General features: G+C 50.5%; 1 protein-coding gene across 2 annotated transcripts in view; it reads left to right on the forward strand.

Annotated features, from left to right (window-relative positions):
* Nucleotides 1-2,438: 2,438 nt before the first annotated feature.
* Nucleotides 2,439-20,659, forward strand: part of LOC148431122 (uncharacterized) — a 101,531-nt gene continuing 83,310 nt past the window's right edge. Inside the window, exons 1-10 of one of the 2 annotated variants that reach the window (XM_088466317.1) lie at nucleotides 2,439-2,544; nucleotides 3,618-3,873; nucleotides 3,947-4,048; nucleotides 4,129-4,284; nucleotides 5,055-5,141; nucleotides 7,165-7,215; nucleotides 15,768-15,800; nucleotides 16,062-16,112; nucleotides 16,229-16,285; nucleotides 16,363-16,513. In XM_088466317.1, coding sequence (XP_088322443.1) covers nucleotides 3,635-3,873; nucleotides 3,947-4,048; nucleotides 4,129-4,284; nucleotides 5,055-5,141; nucleotides 7,165-7,215; nucleotides 15,768-15,800; nucleotides 16,062-16,112; nucleotides 16,229-16,285; nucleotides 16,363-16,513 — 927 coding nt within the window. In that variant the 5' untranslated portion in view covers nucleotides 2,439-2,544; nucleotides 3,618-3,634. Of the gene's footprint in view, nucleotides 2,622-3,617; nucleotides 3,874-3,946; nucleotides 4,049-4,128; nucleotides 4,285-5,054; nucleotides 5,142-7,164; nucleotides 7,216-15,767; nucleotides 15,801-16,061; nucleotides 16,113-16,228; nucleotides 16,286-16,362; nucleotides 16,514-20,659 lie in introns of both variants that reach the window. The other variant, XM_088466318.1, reaches the window with a different exon arrangement.

Genomic DNA, 20,659 nt, shown 5'->3' on the forward strand with positions numbered 1-20,659 from the left:
GAGAGACCAGAGACCCCCATCCCCCGTACATCCCCTGAGAGACCAGTGACCCCCGTACATCCCCTGAGAGACCAGGGACCCCATCCCCCGTACATCCCCTGAGAGAGACCAGGGACCCCATCCCCCGTACATCCCCTGAGAGACCAGGGACCCCATCCCCCGTACATCCCCTGAGAGAGACCAGGGACCCCCATCCCCCGTACATCCCCTGAGAGACCAGGGACCCCATCCCCCGTACATCCCCTGAGAGACCAGGGACCCCATCCCCCGTACATCCCCTGAGAGACCAGTGACCCCCGTACATCCCCTGAAAGACCAGGGACCCCTTCCCCCGTACATCCCCTGAGAGAGACCAGGGACCCCCGTACATCCCCTGAGAGACCAGGGACCCCATCCCCCGTACATCCCCTGAGAGAGACCAGGGACCCCATCCCCCGTACATCCCCTGAGAGACCAGGGACCCCATCCCCCGTACATCCCCTGAGAGAGACCAGGGACCCCCATCCCCCGTACATCCCCTGAGAGACCAGTGACCCCATCCCCCGTACATCCCCTGAGAGAGACCAGGGACCCCATCCCCCGTACATCCCCTGAGAGAGACCAGGGACCCCATCCCCCGTACATCCCCTGAGAGACCAGAGACCCCCATCCCCCGTACATCCCCTGAGAGACCAGAGACCCCCATCCCCCGTACATCCCCTGAGAGACCAGAGACCCCCATCCCCCGTACATCCCCTGAGAGACCAGAGACCCCCATCCCCCCTACATCCCCTGAGAGACCAGGGACCCCATCCCCCGTACATCCCCTGAGAGACCAGGGACCCCCATCCCATCCCCCGTACATCCCCTGAGAGACCAGAGACCCCCATCCCCCGTACATCCCCTGAGAGACCAGGGACCCCATCCCCCGTACATCCCCTGAGAGACCAGAGACCCCCATCCCCCGTACATCCCCTGAGAGACCAGGGACCCCATCCCCCGTACATCCCCTGAGAGACCAGAGACCCCCATCCCCCGTACATCCCCTGAGAGACCAGTGACCCCCGTACATCCCCTGAGAGACCAGGGACCCCATCCCCCGTACATCCCCTGAGAGAGACCAGGGACCCCATCCCCCGTACATCCCCTGAGAGACCAGGGACCCCATCCCCCGTACATCCCCTGAGAGAGACCAGGGACCCCCATCCCCCGTACATCCCCTGAGAGACCAGGGACCCCATCCCCCGTACATCCCCTGAGAGACCAGGGACCCCATCCCCCGTACATCCCCTGAGAGACCAGTGACCCCCGTACATCCCCTGAAAGACCAGGGACCCCTTCCCCCGTACATCCCCTGAGAGAGACCAGGGACCCCCGTACATCCCCTGAGAGACCAGGGACCCCATCCCCCGTACATCCCCTGAGAGAGACCAGGGACCCCATCCCCCGTACATCCCCTGAGAGAGACCAGGGACCCCATCCCCCGTACATCCCCTGAGAGAGACCAGGGACCCCCATCCCCCGTACATCCCCTGAGAGAGACCAGGGACCCCATCCCCCGTACATCCCCTGAGAGAGACCAGGGACCCCATCCCCCGTACATCCCCTGAGAGACCAGAGACCCCCATCCCCCGTACATCCCCTGAGAGACCAGGGACCCCATCCCCCGTACATCCCCTGAGAGACCAGGGACCCCATCCCCCGTACATCCCCTGAGAGACCAGAGACCCCCATCCCCCGTACATCCCCTGAGAGACCAGTGACCCCCGTACATCCCCTGAGAGACCAGGGACCCCATCCCCCGTACATCCCCTGAGAGAGACCAGGGACCCCCATCCCCCGTACATCCCCTGAGAGACCAGTGACCCCATCCCCCGTACATCCCCTGAGAGAGACCAGGGACCCCATCCCCCGTACATCCCCTGAGAGACCAGAGACCCCCATCCCCCGTACATCCCCTGAGAGAGACCAGGGACCCCATCCCCCGTACATCCCCTGAGAGAGACCAGGGACCCCATCCCCCGTACATCCCCTGAGAGACCAGAGACCCCCATCCCCCGTACATCCCCTGAGAGACCAGGGACCCCATCCCCCGTACATCCCCTGAGAGACCAGGGACCCCCATCCCCCGTACATCCCCTGAGAGACCAGAGACCCCCATCCCCCGTACATCCCCTGAGAGACCAGTGACCCCCGTACATCCCCTGAGAGACCAGGGACCCCATCCCCCGTACATCCCCTGAGAGAGACCAGGGACCCCATCCCCCGTACATCCCCTGAGAGACCAGGGACCCCCAAAACCCGGAAACCGTTTTCCCCTTCTCGCCTCTGCCGGTAACATGACGTCACGTGTCTCTCCGGTATCCCCGGTGTCTCTGATGATGACGTCAGGACCGCGCGGTGCAGCCTGGGAAAGTGACGTGGGCAGGTAGAGGCCCCGCCCCGCACGTACAGCACGCTGGTGACGCAGGTTACGTACGGTGCACGCGCCGTTCCGAGTGTCGCAGCGATCAGTCCCCGCGTCAGGCCTTCCGACCGGAACCGGAACCCGGGGCCCCCGCACAGGTAACCGGCCCGCGGCCCCGGACAGTGACCGCTCTATCCGCCCGGGGGGACCGTGTGCAGCGGCCGGGATCGGCGTGGTCAGTGCTGGCGCTGCCCCGGCCTAGTAACGTGTCACGTCCCCGCCACTGCCAGCTGTCATACGGGCTCCGGGGCTGCTGGGGGCAGGGTGGCCCGGGGGGTGCTCGGAGCTTCTGAGGTGTGGGAGGTCGGGGTGGTCTCGGAGATCTGGGTAGTTTGGGTGGTCCAAGGGTGGTTTGCGAGGTCTTTGTTGACCCCTGGGAGGTTGGGGTGGTGTTGGAGGCCCCGGAGATCTGGGTGGGCTTGGTGGTCCCTGGGAGGTCAGGGTGGTCTTGGTGGCCCCTGGGAGGTTGGGGTGGTCTTGGTGGCCCCTGGGAGGTTGGGGTGGTCTTGGTGGCCCCTGGGAGGTTGGGGTGGTCTTGGTGGCCCCTGGGAGGTCAGGGTGGTCTTGCTGGCACCTGGGAGGTTGGGGTGGTCTTGGTGGCCCCTGGGAGGTTGGGGTGGTCTTGGTGGCCCCTGGGAGGTTGGGGTGGTCTTGGAGGCCCCTGGGAGGTTGGGGTGGTCTTGGAGGCCCCTGGGAGGTTGGGGTGGTCTTGGTGGCCCCTGGGAGGTTGGGGTGGTCTTGGTGGCCCCTGGGAGGTTGGGGTGGTCTTGGTGGCCCCTGGGAGGTTGGGGTGGTCTTGGTGGCCCCTGGGAGGTTGGGGTGGTCTTGGTGGCCCCTGGGAGGTTGGGGTGGTCTTGGTGGCCCTGGAGAACTGGGAAGTCAGGTGGCCCAAAGGTGGTCTGCGAGGTCTTTGTTGGCCCCTGGGAGGTTGGGGTGGTCTTGGTTGCCCTGGAGATCTGCTAGCCCTTGGGTGATTTGGGAGGTCGAGTGGTCTGGGTGGCCCAAGTGTGGTCTACAAGTTCTTTGGTGGAGATCTGGATGGCCCTGGGAGGTCTTTGTTGGCCCTGGGTTGGACTAGGTGATTCCAGGGTGGTGAGGGAGGTCCCGCAGGCACTTTCTAGGTGTATAAGCAATGTCATCTAAGCTACGACTCCTCTATTATTCTCTCCAGGCCCTAACGCCAGGACAATGTACAATGGAATTGGGCTACCGACCCCGCGAGGCAGTGGTACAAATGGTTACGTCCAGCGGAACCTGTCATCGGTCAGACATAAGAAGGACCGGACGGATTATAAGTCTGAGGAAGAGCTGAAAAAACTGGAGAATCTCTTGGTGAAGAAGCCCAACCAGGAGATCTTGGACCATGAAAGGAAAAGGAAAGTGGAACTGAAATGCCTGGAGCTGGAGGAGATGATGGAGGAGCAGGGGTAATATGTCTCTTCTGGGCGCTCAGTACCTTGCTCCGTGGCACCAGCCGCTGACACACTCTCTCTCTTCCAGGTACAGCGAGGCTGAGATTCAGGAGAAGGTGGCCACCTTCAGACTCATGCTGCAAGAGAAGGACCTGACTGCAATCAAGGAAGGGGAGAAGCTTAAAGCCAAGTAAGTGTCCTGTCACCGCCTGTCCTTCACTTTCCAGCACCTGTCCTGGCCAGCCCTTTCCTTACTCCTCACCTTTCCAGCCTTTCAGAGACTCACCAGCTGGCCGAGGCGAACGAGAAGAAGAACGAGCGTCTGCGAGCTGCCTTTGGGATCAGCGACAGCTACGTGGATGGAAGCAGCTTCGACCCAAACCGCAGAGCAGCCGCTAAGCAGCAGGAACCGCAGAAGACATACAGGTGAGTGAGCTGAGCGCTGCTGTATGCGTCTGTCCCACATCCTCTAACACTGTTACTAAGCACTGGCTGGCCCCCTCCTCCCCAAAATATAGTGCGTCTCCAGCCTCAGAAACACTCTGACCTAATGCATGCCGAGCAGACCCGATGTCTGTAGTGCTAGAAGATAAGCAGGGGGCCCTTATTTAGTAGCCTGCGAGATGTAGACACATGCACGATTCTGCAGGGTTAGGCCACATCTTTAATGCAACAATATAAACAGAAAAGCTAGATTAGGTTTTTAATTTAACTTACAGAAAAATCCCATACTCAGTATTCCATATACTAAGACGGAATATTGAGGAAGCGCTGGACCCAGTGTATTGCAGTCAGAGCCCCTGCTATAGCTTTAGGACTCTCACCTGTATTGGTGATATCACTGACCCTGTATCTCAGTCCTGTTGCTGTCAGCGAAGCTCCGCCCTCCTAATACAGCCACCACCTGCTGCAGATGTCGCCCAGTTACGTGGGTGCGTGCTATGTGAGCGCCAGGGCCTCTTGCATCCAATCACTGTCTGTGTTTCCTATTTTGCTGACGAGTGCATGGGCGGGAATGGAGTCCTGACGGTGTCGCCCCCTGACCCATGTAGTGTACGTGGGTATGCAGGCCCCTCCAGCTCCCAGCAGCTCTGTGTTTCACTTCTCCTGTGCAGTAACCGCCATGATGTTGGGGGTTCGGGCAGCACAAAGAGGAATACATATATTTTTCTGTCCTCTGTCGCTTTGTCTTGCAGTGTAGTAGACGGCTCTGACACTTCACGCTCTCCCTCTCCAACTCCATCCAAACATAAGAAAAAGAAGAAAAAGAAGGACCGAGGCCGGTAAGTGTCTGCAGTATATGGAGGCACGGAGGAGTCACGGGGGTATTGCTGATCTGTAGTGACTCAGAAGCCACAGACGTTATGGGGGGCTGGGGACATGGTCTCCTGCGTTAGTTGGATTTCCCTGTTTAAATGCAAATGGATGGATTGTCTGGTTTCCTGTACAAGGCAAATGTTCTATATAATGGCTTACTAACCTATGTACATGTGAGCTAGATGTGCCATTATATGTATCGTGCATGCACCAGGCACTGCTGCTCTTATATACGTTGATGTTACAGCCGTAAAGCATCATTATAGACACAGTACATGGCTTGGAGGATGTAATCGGTGCCTGACCATTTCTAACCGATGCATAAATTCCAGCATACAGCCGTGCAATCTCCATAGTTGCACATTAGTGTTAGTAGTGTTCCCCCTAGGCTGTATAAGCGGGGCGCCGCGCCCTGCCTTATTTCTGAAGGGCAGAAAGCACCCTGCCCTCCAGGGTGGCTCCCCGCTAAAACAGCCTGGGGGCAGCGGTCACCACCGGTGAATGGACGCATGTGCGCATCCATTCACCGTGACAGCGGCGCTTGGGGGCTGCTCAGCATGTCCAGGGGATCCAGAGTCCTCAGTGGGCTGCTGGAGCCCCCAGCACCCCCTTCCAGAAAAATAAACTGTCCCCCTATGCAGCCTCATGCCTGAGAGTGGTAGGAGGAGATGCATAGGACGCTGGCCAATGCAGCCAGACAATTCTTTTCAGGGAGCTCCAAAAGGGCTTTCCCTCTGTGCCCAGGTACCCTGCTTGCCCACCTCTGGAGCTCTGATTCAGGCAGAGGTGGCAGGTTTGGTCCCTTTGCAGATTCCTGGAAGTCGGTTTTGGCGGGGAAACTCTGCCCCTTGCAGATGGGACTGAGCCGTGGGTGTGCTGAGCTCTAAGGGTGGTCAGGCACAGGGGAGTGACCACTGTCCATAGGGGTCAATGTTACACGTGCATGTGGCCAGCACAGGCCCTTAAGGTGATTGGTTGGAAACCACAGGGTGGACTTACCCCCTGTGATAATGTGTATTGGAGTGGCATAAAAGACGACTGTGTGCCTGGTAAAAATGTGTATGTGTGTGTATATATATATTTATGGATGGATATCTTTGTGGAGATCAAGACTGCTGTATCATCTGTATGCTGTACCCCCTTAAAGCTAAGGGGAAGGGTCTTCTCTTTACCTGAAGCTGTGAGGTCAGCAGGGACACTAGTAAATGCAGCCAGTGCTTGGGACATGAGGGAGTAGCTGGGTTATTGGGGACTCTTCCAAAAGTGAACTTTGTACTTTAATGGTTGATCTATACGGTTTCATTACAAGTCCTGAACCATAGAAGTGCCTGCTGCACGTTCTGCATTGTTGTCGGCTAACAAACGTGAAACTGTTATTTATGTTACAGTACTAATTGGGTTGTGCATATAAGTGTTCTAAACCTCAGTGGTGACTAAACTGCCCTGTGTGGCACTGGCACTATTACATTACAGGACCGTCTTCAGCCCAGAAGCTGAGCAGTGACAATCAGTGTAGTGCTGCTCTGACCATGAACTAGCCGTGTGACCATGAACTAGCCGTGTGACCATGAACTAGCCGTGTGACCATGAACTAGCCGTGTGACCATGAACTAGCCGTGTGACCATGAACTAGCCGTGTGACCATGAACTAGCCGTGTGACCATTAAGTCGAAATACGAATAATGACACTCCTCATTGGGTAATTTATAATCTGCCCCAAAAACGGTAGCGCGAGCCCTGAGTGTATAGGTGGGGCAAGGCGCTCTAGATGGCGATTTGAATGCGTAACACCCAGTCTGCTTGCACAACAATGAAATGCCCAGTGATACTGGCAAGCGTCCATTCCCTGGGCTCCCCTGGGAATGATCTGTGATGATTGTTGCTCTACGGTCCCTATGGAATAGTGCAGAGTACAAGTAAGCAGCTGGCGTCAGGTGATGTACACACTCCAGGGACTATCGTTCTTATATCTCATTGTGTGTCCCTCAGGTCTGCCAGCCGCTCTTCCAGTCACCGGGAGAAAAGGTCCCGAAAACACAGGTAGTTCCGCCTCTATGGCCCAGCATTGGTCTGATTACACTGTGTGTGTGTGTGTGTGTGTGTATATATGGATGTGTGCGGATGTGTATATATCTCCCATATCCAAATATTCCAAAATATGGAATATTTTTAGCGTGATTGAGATAGTGACACCTTCACTTTGTGATGGCCCAATGTACACACACTTTGTTTAAGGCGCAAAATGTTTGAAAATATTGTACAAAATTACCTGCAGGCTGTGTGTGTATAAGGTGTATAGAATGACCTGCAGGCTGTGTGTGTATAAGGTGTATAGAATGACCTGCAGGCTGTGTGTGTATAAGGTGTATATAATGACTTGCAGGCTGTGTGTGTATAAGGTGTATAGAATGACCTGCAGGCTGTGTGTGTGTGTATAAGGTGTATAGAATGACCTGCAGGCTGTGTGTGTATAAGGTGTATATAATGACTTGCAGGCTGTGTGTGTATAAGGTGTATAGAATGACCTGCAGGCTGTGTGTGTGTGTATAAGGTGTATAGAATGAGCTGCAGGCTGTGTGTGTGTGTATAAGGTGTATATAATGAGCTGCAGGCTGTGTGTGTGTGTATAAGGTGTATATAATGAGCTGCAGGCTGTGTGTGTGTGTATAAGGTGTATATAATGAGCTGCAGGCTGTGTGTGTGTATAAGGTGTATAGAATGACTTGCAGGCTGTGTGTGTATAAGGTGTATATAATGACTTGCAGGCTGTGTGTGTATAAGGTGTATATAATCACCTGCAGGCTGTGTGTGTGTATAAGGTGTATAGAATGAGCTACAGGCTGTGTGTGTATAAGGTGTATAGAATGACCTGCAGGCTGTGTATAAGGTGTATATAATGACCTACAGGCTGTGTGTATAAGGTGTATATAATAACCTGCAGGCTGTGTGTATAAGGTGTATATAATGACTTGCAGGCTGTGTGTGTATAAGGTGTATATAATAACCTGCAGGCTGTGTGTATAAGATGTATATAATGACCTGCAGGCTGTGTGTATAAGGTGTATATAATGACTTGCAGGCTGTGTGTGTATAAGGTGTATAGAATGACCTGCAGGCTGTGTGTGTATAAGGTGTATAGAATGACCTGCAGGCTGTGTATAAGGTGTATATAATGACCTACAGGCTGCTATGACTAAGCTGGGTAGCCAGATAATGGAACAAGGGGCAGATGCTCTTGGATCCTTATATTTTAATGAGGCAGCCTTAGTTATAGGCCTCCTCACTTCTAGAATTTCCTCGGCAGCAGTGGTGGCGCGCACTCCCTGTGGTGGCACTTATAGATAGCTGATGCAGACTACAAGAAAGGGTTGGAATGCTTACCCTTTAATGGTGAGGTCCTCTTTGGCCCAGATCTGAATGAAATTGTGAGCACTTAGACATGCCGATTTAGCTGCTGCCAACAATCGGCCCAAGTTCCTTCAGTGTCTGGGACTTTGGGGGTCATTCAGACCCAGTAGCCAGCACCGATGTGCTCGCAACCGGGTCGATGGGTGGCCCTGCGCACGCGCAGCGGCCGCACTGCGCACGCGCAAGCCCCGGAGCGAGAGAGAAACTCTCTCGCTCCAGAGCTCGCTATAAAAGGGGCGGCTGTCGATTTGATTAAGGAACGCCTACCGTTTTGTGGGCGGCCGCACTGACATCAGTGATGTCAGTGGGGAGCTTCCTGCTCCATCAGAGCAGAAAGCTCCCTGGGGCTTGCGAGTGCCCAGACCCAACCTTAGGGTCTGGACGCAAGCCCCAATGGTCGCGACCATCATCCTTGTCGCTAGCTGAGCTGTGGGTGGTAACCCACAGCTTAGCTTGCGACCAGGAGGCCGCACCAAAAAAAATAGAAGCGCCCGCCCTCATTCAGAGAGAGTGATCGCTTTTTGCGACTGCCTCTAAATGAGGTCCTTTGTCCTTTTTGGCCCTGTTGGGCCCAGGGTAAGTCCAGAGAACAGTCCTTTCCTAGACCATCAGGTGCCAAGTAGACTAACCAAGCCAAAGAAACATGCTTGGTGTGCCAGACGCCCGGCTTTCACATCTGATGGTAAGCCCTAAGTCTGACGGGACGGGCCTCCCCCTGGGGGACCCCAGGGTGGGAGGCCGACTTCTTCAGTTCGCCCAGTGCTGGTATCCGACTACTACAGACACTTGGGTAGGAGAAGTTGTCTCTCACGGATACGACCTCTACTTCCGCAGAAGGCCTTCCAGACGGTTTTCCACCACGGGCCTTCAGTCAGTTCAAGACAAGGCCCTGGAATTCCAGAAAATAAAGCACTCTATGCTCCAAGCGGGGGTTAGAGTGCCTGTTTCGTTGCCTCTGAGAGGAACAGGGTTTTACATCCAACCTCTTTCTGGTTCTGACACCCAATGGGTCCTACCGGCCTATTCTCAACCTCAAGTCCGTCAACAAGTCTTTGAGGGTCCCTTGGTTCAGGATGGAGACCCTGCGTTCCATCATATTGGCTATGGAGCCTTTGGGATTTTATGGTGTCCTGGGACATTCAGAAAGCCTCCCTGCATGTCCCAGTTGCTTAAGCTCACCAGCGGTGCCTCGGGTTCACAGTGGTCAATCAACATTTCCAGTTTCAGATACTGCTCTTTGGCCTTTCCACGGCTCCTCGGGTGTTTACCAAGGTTATGTCAGCCCACCTGAGGATGCAGGGGGTCCGCCTGTTACCCTATCTGGACGACCTGCTGCTATTAGCAGGGCCTATGGGGGTACTTCAGGGCCATCTACAACGGACAATATTTGTGTTGCAGAATCACGGCTGGCTGATAAACTGGAAGTGGTTCCTCACAGACAACGAAGGATCTTTGTGACAGAGGAAAAGATCTCTGCTTTACAGGCAATGATTCATATTTATCTTCAGTCGCCGAGTGTCCCTTCACTCGGCAATAAGGTTACTGGGATCCATGGTGTCGAAGTTCACCATGGTAGTTTATGCCCAGTTTTCACTCCAGACCTCTGCAGAAGTTGATCTTCTCCAGATGGAATGGGTTGCCCCATTGGATAAAGACACTGACAATGGTGCTTTTTCCAGAGGTATGGCTGTCTCTGGCCTGGTGGTTACAGACGTCCCACCTCAACAAGGGACGCCCCTTTTGGATCTTGGACTGGGTACTCCTGACTATGGACGACAGTCTCAGAGGTTGGGGGGGCTGTGACAGATGCACACTTCTTTAGGGAAGGTGGCTGACAGGAGAATCTGCTCTTCCAATCAACATATTGGTACTTCGAGCGGTATTTAGAGCTATTCAGGTGGCCCTGACATAGGTGTCCCGCATTCTGGCTTGGGCGGAAGGCACTCTCCCAGCCGTCTCGGCAGTGTTCATACCAGGAGTCCTCAACTGGGAAGCAACTTCCTCAGCCGTCAGGACGTGCATCCAGGGGAATGGTCTCTTCACCAGGAGGTGTTTTAATCCCTAGTGAACAAGTGGGGCCTTCCAGAGATAAACCTCATGGTCTCCTGACACGACAACAAGCTGTGTACGGGTCCAGAACAAGAGACGAGGAGGCTCTTCTGGTAGACGCTCTGTCTGTCCGGTGGACCTTCCAGTTTGCGTATCTCTTCCCTCCGTTCTCCCTTCTCGAGTACTTCGGAAGTTCAAGCAAGAAGGAGGCATGCTCCTGTTGATAGCTCCAGCGTGGTCCAGACATCACTGGTACTCAGATCTTCAGAGTCTCTCCATAGACACTCCGATGCTGTTGCCTCAACGTCCGGACCTATCGTCTCAAGGTCCTTGCCATTACCCAGACCTGGGTCATCTGTCTTTGATGGCATGGCTGTTGAGATGGCCCTTTTAAGGTCCAGGGGTTTTTCCAGCTCTGTAGTTAATACCATGCTCAGAGCTCGAAAGCCTGCTTCTGCAAGAATTTACCACAGTGTAGCGTTCCCGCTAAGCTGTTTTAGCGGGGCGCGACGCCCTGCCCACCTTCTGGAGGGCAAAAAGCACTCTGCCCTCCAGAAGGAGGGCAAAAAGCGCCCTGCCCTCACAGGCTGCGGGTGCCGTCTTCACTGCGTCCTGCGGGTGGAGAAATGTGCGGTGACCCGGTCACCGCCGGAGAATAGACGCCGTGCGCGTGCGCCCGGCATCTATTCTCCCTATCTGCAGCGCTTGTGGGCTGCCCGGTGTGTCTGTAAGTGCCGGGCACGCCCCCAAGTATGACGAAAAGGGGACGTGTCTTATAGACGTCCCCTTTTCATGGCCATGCCCCCTTTTCGGGCACAACGTTTGCCTGCCTGCCGCCGGAGCTAGAGTGAACACTAACAGTGTGTTGCATACTTTTTTTGAATGATGTTGCCCTAGAGGCTATGATCCTCAGGTGTTTAGGATATCCAGGGTTTTGGCTTTCCTACAGGCGGGTATAGATCACGGTCTTCGCCTTGCTTCCCTGAAGGTGTAAGTTTCTGCCCTGTCAGTGTGGTTTCAGCGTAGGATTGCTACTCTCCTGATGTCCTCACCATTATGCAAGGTGTACTTCGTATTCAGCCTCCCTTTGTTCCACCAGTGGCTCCTTGGGATTTGGCTGTGGTCCTGAGGGCTCTCCAAGGACCACCATGTGGACTACTGGGCTCAGTGGATTTAAAATGGCTTACAGCTAAGACTGTTTGTTTGTTTGTTTTTTTTCTGGCCATTGCTTCAGCCAGAAGGGTGTCAGATTTGGGGGCTTTCTCATGTCTCCCTCCCTTTCTGATTTTCCGTAGGGATAGGGAGGTGCTTCGCACTCGCCCTGGTTTCCTACCTGAGGTGGTATCTAGTTCCACATTAATGAGGAAATCATTGTGCCGGCCTTTAATTCCCCAGACCTCTCGGTTGGTGAGACCTCCTTGGATGTGGTACATGCTCTAAGGATTTATGTTAACCGTACCAATTCGTTTTGAAAGTCGGACTCTTTTTGTCCTATATGGTTTCCGTAAGAAGGGTTGGCCTGCCACGAAGCAAACTTTGGCAGGGTGGATTCGTATGGCGATTTCTGAGACTTATATTCATGAAGGCCTTCCTGTTCCATCCTCTGTTAGGGCTCATTCCACTAGGTCTGTGGGTCCTTCATGGGCAGCTCGACGTGGTGCCTCTGCTGTTCAGCTCTGCAGGGCAGCCACGTGGTCTTCTGTCCATACTTTTGTAAGGTATTATGCATTTGATACTCTCAGGATGCTTCCTTCAGGCGGCGGATTCTCCTTTCAGCACAGGAGCGTCCCCACCCTTAAAGGATACTGCTTTGGGACATCCCCAAGGTATCCTGTGGATACCCTATGGACCCTGATGTAGAAAATATGAGATATGGTAAGAACTTACCCTTGTTATCTCTTTCTACGAAGTCCATAGGGTTCCACAGGACTCCCGCCCTGTCGCACCTGTGCTGCAGATGGGCTTTGCTCTGGTCACCGGTTTTCCGTCTCCTTCTGGTGAGAATGTGATTCTTGTGTGTTCCAGACTTTCTTCTCTCTCTTTTTTCTCCTCCTCCGGCTTGTTGCGTATCTGGATTGCCTTGGCTAGGGGGCGGGGTATAGGAGCGGGACCCCAGTGCATCCTGGGAGGCTGAAAAATTAACTGAGGTGCCCGATGTCTGTCGCCATCGCCTATACTCCAAGTTATCATGTGGATACCCTATGGACTTCGTAGAAATAGAGATAACAAGGGTAAGCTCTCACCATATCTCATAATATATATTATGTGTGGATATGTGTGTGTGTGTGTGTGTGTGTGTGTGTATATATATAAATTTTATTATAACACTCCCTCTGTCCTGTAACATCTGTATGATTACACTGAACGTGTGTGTGTATGCAGCCAAAAGTTATGCGAATGGCACAAGTATTTGCATCGCAAAGTTTACTGCTTCAGTGTTATTGGATCTTTTATGTCAGATGTTACTATGGTATACTGAAGTAACATTACAGCATTACTTAAGTATCAGATGTTACTATAGTATACTGAGGTAACATCACATAAGTGTCAGATGTTACTATGGTATACTGAGGTAACATTACAGCATTATATAAGTGTCAGATGTTACTATGGTATACTGAGGTAACATTCCAGCATTACATAAGTGTCAGATGTTACTATGGTATACTGAGGTAACATTACAGCATTACATAAGTGTCAGATGTTACTATGGTATACTGAGGTAGCATTCCAGCATGACATAAGTGTCAGATGTTACTATGGGATACTGAGGTAACATTCCAGCATGACATAAGTGTCAGATGTTACTATGGTATACTGAGGTAACATTACAGGCATGACATAAGTGTCAGATGTTACTATGGTATACTGAGGTAACATTACAGCATTACATAAGTGTCAGATGTTACTATGGTATACTGAGGTAGCATTCCAGCATGACATAAGTGTCAGATGTTACTATGGTATACTGAGGTAACATTACAGCATTACATTAATGTCAGATGTTACTATGGTATACTGAGGTAACATTCCAGCATGACATAAGTGTCAGATGTTACTATGGTATACTGAGGTAACATTACAGCAAGACATAAGTGTCAGGTGTTACTATGGGATACTGAGGTAACATTCCAGCATGACATAAGTGTCAGATGTTACTATGGTATACTAAGGTAACATTACAGCATGACATAAGTGTCAGATGTTACTATGGTATACTGAGGTAACATTACAGCATTATATAAGTGTCAGATGTTACTATGGTATACTGACGTAACATTACAGCATTACATTAATGTCAGATGTTACTATGGTATACTGACGTAACATTACAGCATGACATAAGTGTCAGATGTTACTATGGTATACTGAGGTAACATTACAGACATGACATAAGTGTCAGATGTTACTATGGTATACTGAGGTAACATTACAGCATTATATAAGTGTCAGATGTTACTATGGGATACTGAGGTAATATTACAGCATGACATAAGTGTCAGATGTTACTATGGTATACTGAGGTAACATTACAGCATGACATAAGTGTCAGATGTTACTATGATATACTGAGGTAACATTACAGCATGACATAAGTGTCAGATGTTACTATGGTATACTGAGGTAACATTACAGCATTACATAAGTGTCAGATGTTACTATGGTATACTGAGGTAACATTACATAAGTGTCAGATGTTACTATGGTATACTGAGGTAACATTCCAGGCATGACATAAGTGTCAGATGTTACTATGGTATACTGAGGTAACATTACAGCATGACATAAGTGTCAGGTGTTACTATGGTATACTGAGGTAACATTACAGCATTATATAAGTGTCAGATGTTACTATGGTATACTGACGTAACATTACAGCATTACATTAATGTCAGATGTTACTATGGTATACTGACGTAACATTACAGCATGACATAAGTGTCAGATGTTACTATGGTATACTGAGGTAACATTACAGCATGACATAAGTGTCAGATGTTACTATGGTATACTGAGGTAACATTACAGACATGACATAAGTGTCAGATGTTACTATGGTATACTGAGGTAACATTACAGCATTATATAAGTGTCAGATGTTACTATGGGATACTGAGGTAATATTACAGCATGACATAAGTGTCAGATGTTACTATGGTATACTGAGGTAACATTACAGCATGACATAAGTGTCAGATGTTACTATGATATACTGAGGTAACATTACAGCATGACATAAGTGTCAGATGTTACTATGGTATACTGAGGTAACATTACAGCATTACATAAGTGTCAGATGTTACTATGGTATACTGAGGTAACATTACATAAGTGTCAGATGTTACTATGGTATACTGAGGTAACATTCCAGGCATGACATAAGTGTCAGATGTTACTATGGTATACTGAGGTAACATTACAGCATGACATAAGTGTCAGATGTTACTATGGTATACTGAGGTAACATTCCAGGCATGACATAAGTGTCAGATGTTACTATGGTATACTGAGGTAACATTACAGGCATGACATAAGTGTCAGATGTTACTATGGTATACTGAGGTAACATTACAGCTTTACATAAGTGTCAGATGTTACTATGGTATACTGAGGTAACATTACAGCATGACATAAGTGTCAGATGTTACTATGGTATACTGAGGTAACATTACAGCATTACATAAGTGTCAGATGTTACTATGGTATACTGAGGTAACATTACAGCATTACATAAGTGTCAGATGTCACTATGGTATACTGAGGTAACATTACAGCATTACATAAGTGTCAGATGTCACTATGGTATACTGAGGTAACATTACAGCATTACATAAGTGTCAGATGTTACTATGGTATACTGAGGTAACATTACAGCATTACATAAGTGTCAGATGTTACTATGGTATACTGAGGTAGCATTACATAAGTGTCAGATGTTACTATGGTATACTGTAATGTGACCTCAGTATACCATAGTAACATCTGACAAACAGGTCTAATAATACTAAAGCAGCAACCTTAGTGATGACCAATACTTGTGTCATTCTCATAACTTTTGGCCATGGCTGTAGAGGATCCCTCCCTCTGATTACACCACTTGTATATTGACTCCCTCTGTTTTATATTTCTTACAGGTCTTCATCAAATTCTAAGAAGAGGAAGCACAGGTGAGGTATATGTCAGACGTGGTCACACACGTGTTGGGACATTGTTACCTATGAGGTTCTGGTGGAACTTCATGTGCTGCTATAATGCAGTTTATGCAGGAAGGACCCTCTTGTCCCATACGGGTGCATGAAGAACTAGCGTGGTTTCTCCTCATGCAGAATGAGTCCTCCCCGCTAGAACATGGCATGCTGCAGTTTTTCTCTTTGTTCATTTTTTCTTTTTTTTTACTTTTTTGTGAATCTTTTACTTTTTATTTCCAGGTCGTCCAGCCCGAAAATCAAACGCAAAGCTAAAGACAAGAAGACTAGAAGGTAATTCTGAGTAACTGCTCTACTTACTGTGTTTGAGAGTGTGACAGGGCAGACGGCCTGGTGTGTCCCAGCTGTGCCATCATTAAACACGTCCCTTCTTTCCCTTCTTCATGCAGTGGTTCTTCTAAAGAGAGACGTGTGTCCTCCTCCTCGGACAGAAGCTCCGGCAGCAGGTAGCGCTGTTATCTGCCACGTTAGGGTGGTCTGTATGCTCAGGGCTACCTTCCCTCACACATCTCCTCATTCATAGGTCAAGGAGCAGTCCTCGCAAAAGCAGCAACACGGAGAGACGTAAACACATGGATACCACAAAGCATACCCCGGACAGACGGCGATCCGTCACCCCCACCAGAGACCGGAGAGCTGATAGAGGCCGGAGTCCAGATCCCAGACATAGGGCTGTAAGTACAGGCTACATATCTGTACCATCCCACCATTGCTTGTATCTTACATTTACTATCAGTGTACTTAGCCAGGAACCAGGGACCCCGCTTCTCTGGAGAAGGTGCTTGTGGCCCCTCAGTGGCTAGAGAAATGCTGGTTTGTGTTACCAGGAGGTTGGATTGTGCCCTAGGCTGGGGCAGAAGTTGGTAACCTGTGCTTAGGGCTGTCGCCCGCAGAGACATCCATAGGTGATCTAGAGCTGCACATCTGGATGAATGGTAGTGTCATGTAGGACATCCATATGTGATCTAGAGCTGCACATCTGGATGAATGGTAGTGTCATGTAGGACATCCATATGTGATCTAGAGCTGCTCATCTGGATGAACGGTAGTGTCATGTAGGACATCCATATGTGATCTAGAGCTGCTCATCTGGATGAATGGTAGTGTCATGTAGGAAATCCATATGTGATCTAGAGCTGCACATCTGGATGAAGGGTAGTGTCATGTAGGACATCCATAGGTGATCTAGAGCTGCACATCTGGATGAATGGTAGTGTCATGTAGGACATCCATATGTGATCTAGAGCTGCACATCTGGATGAACGGTAGTGTCATGTAGGACATCCATAGGTGATCTAGAGCTGCACATCTGGATGAATGGTAGTGTCATGTAGGACATCCATATGTGATCTAGAGCTGCACATCTGGATGAATGGTAGTGTCATGTAGGACTCTATTGGCCCTCAGTAAAGTACGTTATGAAAGTATAAATGGCAATCGTGGCCGTAGAGGAAGAACAGAGTTCCTCTGGCATCTATCTGGGGGACACTGCAGCCCTTACATGTGGGTTAGAGTGTGTGGCACTGACTAGTTAAAATAAATCTTCTAGCTATTAACATTTTACTAGCACCTTCTAGAAGATGAGTAGAATCTGGTTGGTTGCTAGGGGCAACATCTCTTCTAAAACTCACTTCTGAAAATTCTCACTTTAGTAAATTTAACCCCTAAGCCTCTTAGTTAGATTTTCTTCCTTTGGGTAATCCCCTACCAGCACTTTAGTCCCCTGCTCAAAGGTGGTGCCGGAGTTGGCTAGTATAAGGGGGTTGGTGTGAGCCCAAGTCCCGCTCTGCCGGCCTGGGACACATTGAGGAGGCCCTGGGTCAGGTAACGGCTGCCACAGGCTACGCTGAGACCCTTTTATTACTGGATCCGGTACATGGAGCCGTATAGGTGTGTGGCCGGGTGTCCCTTAGTGCACTCTGCGGCTGTCGCTGCTCTGCTCCCAGGCTGTAGTACTGACAGGACTATGGCTCCCAGCAGTGCATTGTGCGTAGCTGCGCGCCACTTCTGCTTGGTGGGCTCGTAAGAGTCCGCTCAGCACCATTTTAGCTAATAACAGACGGCAGTGCTCTCCCCAGGCTGGTGTTTGCGGGTGCACCACCCGGCACTAGGGAACCCTGCAAGTGAGGACAGAATCTGGGAGCTGTATAATAAGGACCAGATCCTACAGACTTTGCAGCTTTTTCATAATCCAACAACCGGGCCTCTAATAATAAGAGGAGAATTAATATATAAAATGTTATTTCAAGCTTACATCATTATAAGGTCAGGGTTTAACACATTTTATTATTGCGAAGGCCCCAACCTGGCTGGAAAAATTTTCAGGGGAGAACACTGGACCAGCTCTGCAGCTGAAATGGGGATTAGGCTGTTACTAGGTCACAGATAGCCTTCATGCGCTATTCCTGATATAGGGATTAGGCTGTTACTTGGTCACAGATAGCCTTCATGCGCTATTCCTGATATAGGGATTAGGCTGTTACTTGGTCACAGATAGCCTTCATGCGCTATTCCTGATATAGGGATTAGGCTGTTACTTGGTCACAGATAGCCTTCATGCGCTATTCCTGATATAGGGATTAGGCTATTACTTGGTCACAGATAGCCTTCATGCGCTATTCCTGATATAGGGATTAGGCTGTTACTTGGTCACAGATAGCCTTCATGCGCTATGCCTGATATAGGGATTAGGCTGTTACTTGGTCACAGATGGCCTTCCTGCGCTATTCCTGATATAGGGATTAGGCTGTTACTTGGTCACAGATGGCCTTCATGCGCTGTTCCTGATATAGGGATTAGGCTGTTACTTGGTCACAGATAGCCTTCATGAGCTATGCCTGATATAGGGATTAGGCTGTTACTTGGTCACAGATGGCCTTCCTGCGCTATTCCTGATATAGGGATTAGGCAGGCTGTTACTAGGTCACAGATAGCCTTCATGTGCTATTCCTGATATAGGGATTAGGCTGTTACTTGATCACAGATAGCCTTCATGCGCTATTCCTGATATAGGGATTAGGCTGTTACTTGATCACAGATAGCCTTCATGCGCTATTCCTGATATAGGGATTAGCCAGGTGGTCGGTTGTTGTGTATTATTCTGTGCTAATAACATGTCAGAGAAGCCAGAAAAGGTTTCCAAGGTGAAGCACGGATCTGCTTTGTATTATACATGTTCTGCTGGCTGAAAGAAATTGCAGCGACATGTCTATGTGCTCACAGCCTTCAGACCTGCGGACGTGTCGGTAGCCTCGGAGTGGGCTAGGCCTGCGGACGTGTCGGTAGCCTCGGAGTGGGCTAGGCCTGCGGACATGTCGGTAGCCTCGGAGTGGGCTAGGCCTGCGGACGTGTCGGTAGCCTCGGAGTGGGCTAGGCCTGCGGACGTGTCGGTAGCCTCGGAGTGGGCCAGGCCTGCGGACGTGTCGGTAGCCTCGGAGTGGGCCAGGCCATGGAATATGCCCGGTAAAAGGTTTCAGCTGCCTAAATGCTTAATTTCCTTTTACCCTCTTCCAGCTACTGATTGCACTAAATGGGAAGTTCCCCCAGCAGTGGATTCCCACATGACACGCCTGGATAAGAACGCTACCTTACATATCCATACTGCAAACGCCTTAAAGGAGACTACGGATAGAAGGATGGACGCTTGTCTAAAATCTATATACTCTCTTACAGGAGTTATTACTCGTCCTGCCAGGGCTACAGCCTGGGTGGCAAAAGCCATTGAGAGTTGGGCAGAGGCCCTAGAAGACACATTTCCCTCTGATGCTTCTAGGAAACAGCTGTCCGACATATTTCACATATTTCCACAATGATTATTAGTCAGATAGGTCTGACCAGGAAATGGAAAACAATACTGCACCCATTCCTGCTATCCTGCCTGTCATGTGCTGCAGGTGTGAGTACGGAGGATTTGACTCTGGAAGGGTTATGTATTAGGTGCCATCAGGGGCCGGGCCCCTTAACGGAAACCCCGATGGGTGTTTTTTTTTCTCAGACCTTGGCCTCCATTGCGGATCACCTAATGGCCCTCCACAGTTGTAACCCACATGGGGTTACCTTAACATGACATCCTTCCCTCGCAGGGTATCTCGCAGTTCTTGCCATCTACCCCTGTGACACAGACTGTCGCTCCCTACCAGGGCTTTTCGCAGTACATGCAATCCCCTCAGGTACCACAACAGTCTGTCATTTCCCTGGCAGGGATTACCACAGCAGTCACCATGGGTGGATGTCTTCTCTATAGCTACGGTCTTTCAGACCATATTAGAGAAGGACAACCCTAAGAAGGCGTCTAAACGCCCGGTGGTGTTTTTCCAGTCTGCACTGCGCTCTGACACAGAAGGGTCGTCAGACAAGGGAGAGATGGATGATGTGTCTGACTCCGATTCCCTTTGTCACAAGGTGAAGCCTAAATAAAGTATTGTTATCCCTGCTTTGGAGCTACCCATCAGGTTCTTCTTAGTTATAGAGGATGATGAACCTGCACCTAAATCAAAACGCACTCAGTTTAAGCAGGTTAAAATGTCTGCGGCTGTTTTCCTCCTCTCTGACCAGATGGTGAATCACATGGCGGAGGTCTGGCATTCGCCAGGTAAGCGGTATCGCTCACAAAAGCGTTTGGCCTCTTGTTACACATTCCCTGAGGGTCACTGCACGTAATGGAATCACCGCCTGGGGTAGATTCTCTTGTTGTTCGCTTGATAAAAAGCGCTACTACGCCTTCCATCCCTTCCCTGAAAGATTCTACGGATAGGAAGGTGGAAGCTTTGCCTGAAATCAATGCACTCTCTTTCAGGGGCTGTTGCATGTCCGACCATGGC

This window comes from Taudactylus pleione, unplaced genomic scaffold (assembly GCF_031769625.1).
Source record: "Taudactylus pleione unplaced genomic scaffold, aTauple2 ptg002781l, whole genome shotgun sequence".
In the NCBI taxonomy this organism is placed as follows: Eukaryota; Metazoa; Chordata; class Amphibia; order Anura; family Myobatrachidae; genus Taudactylus; species Taudactylus pleione.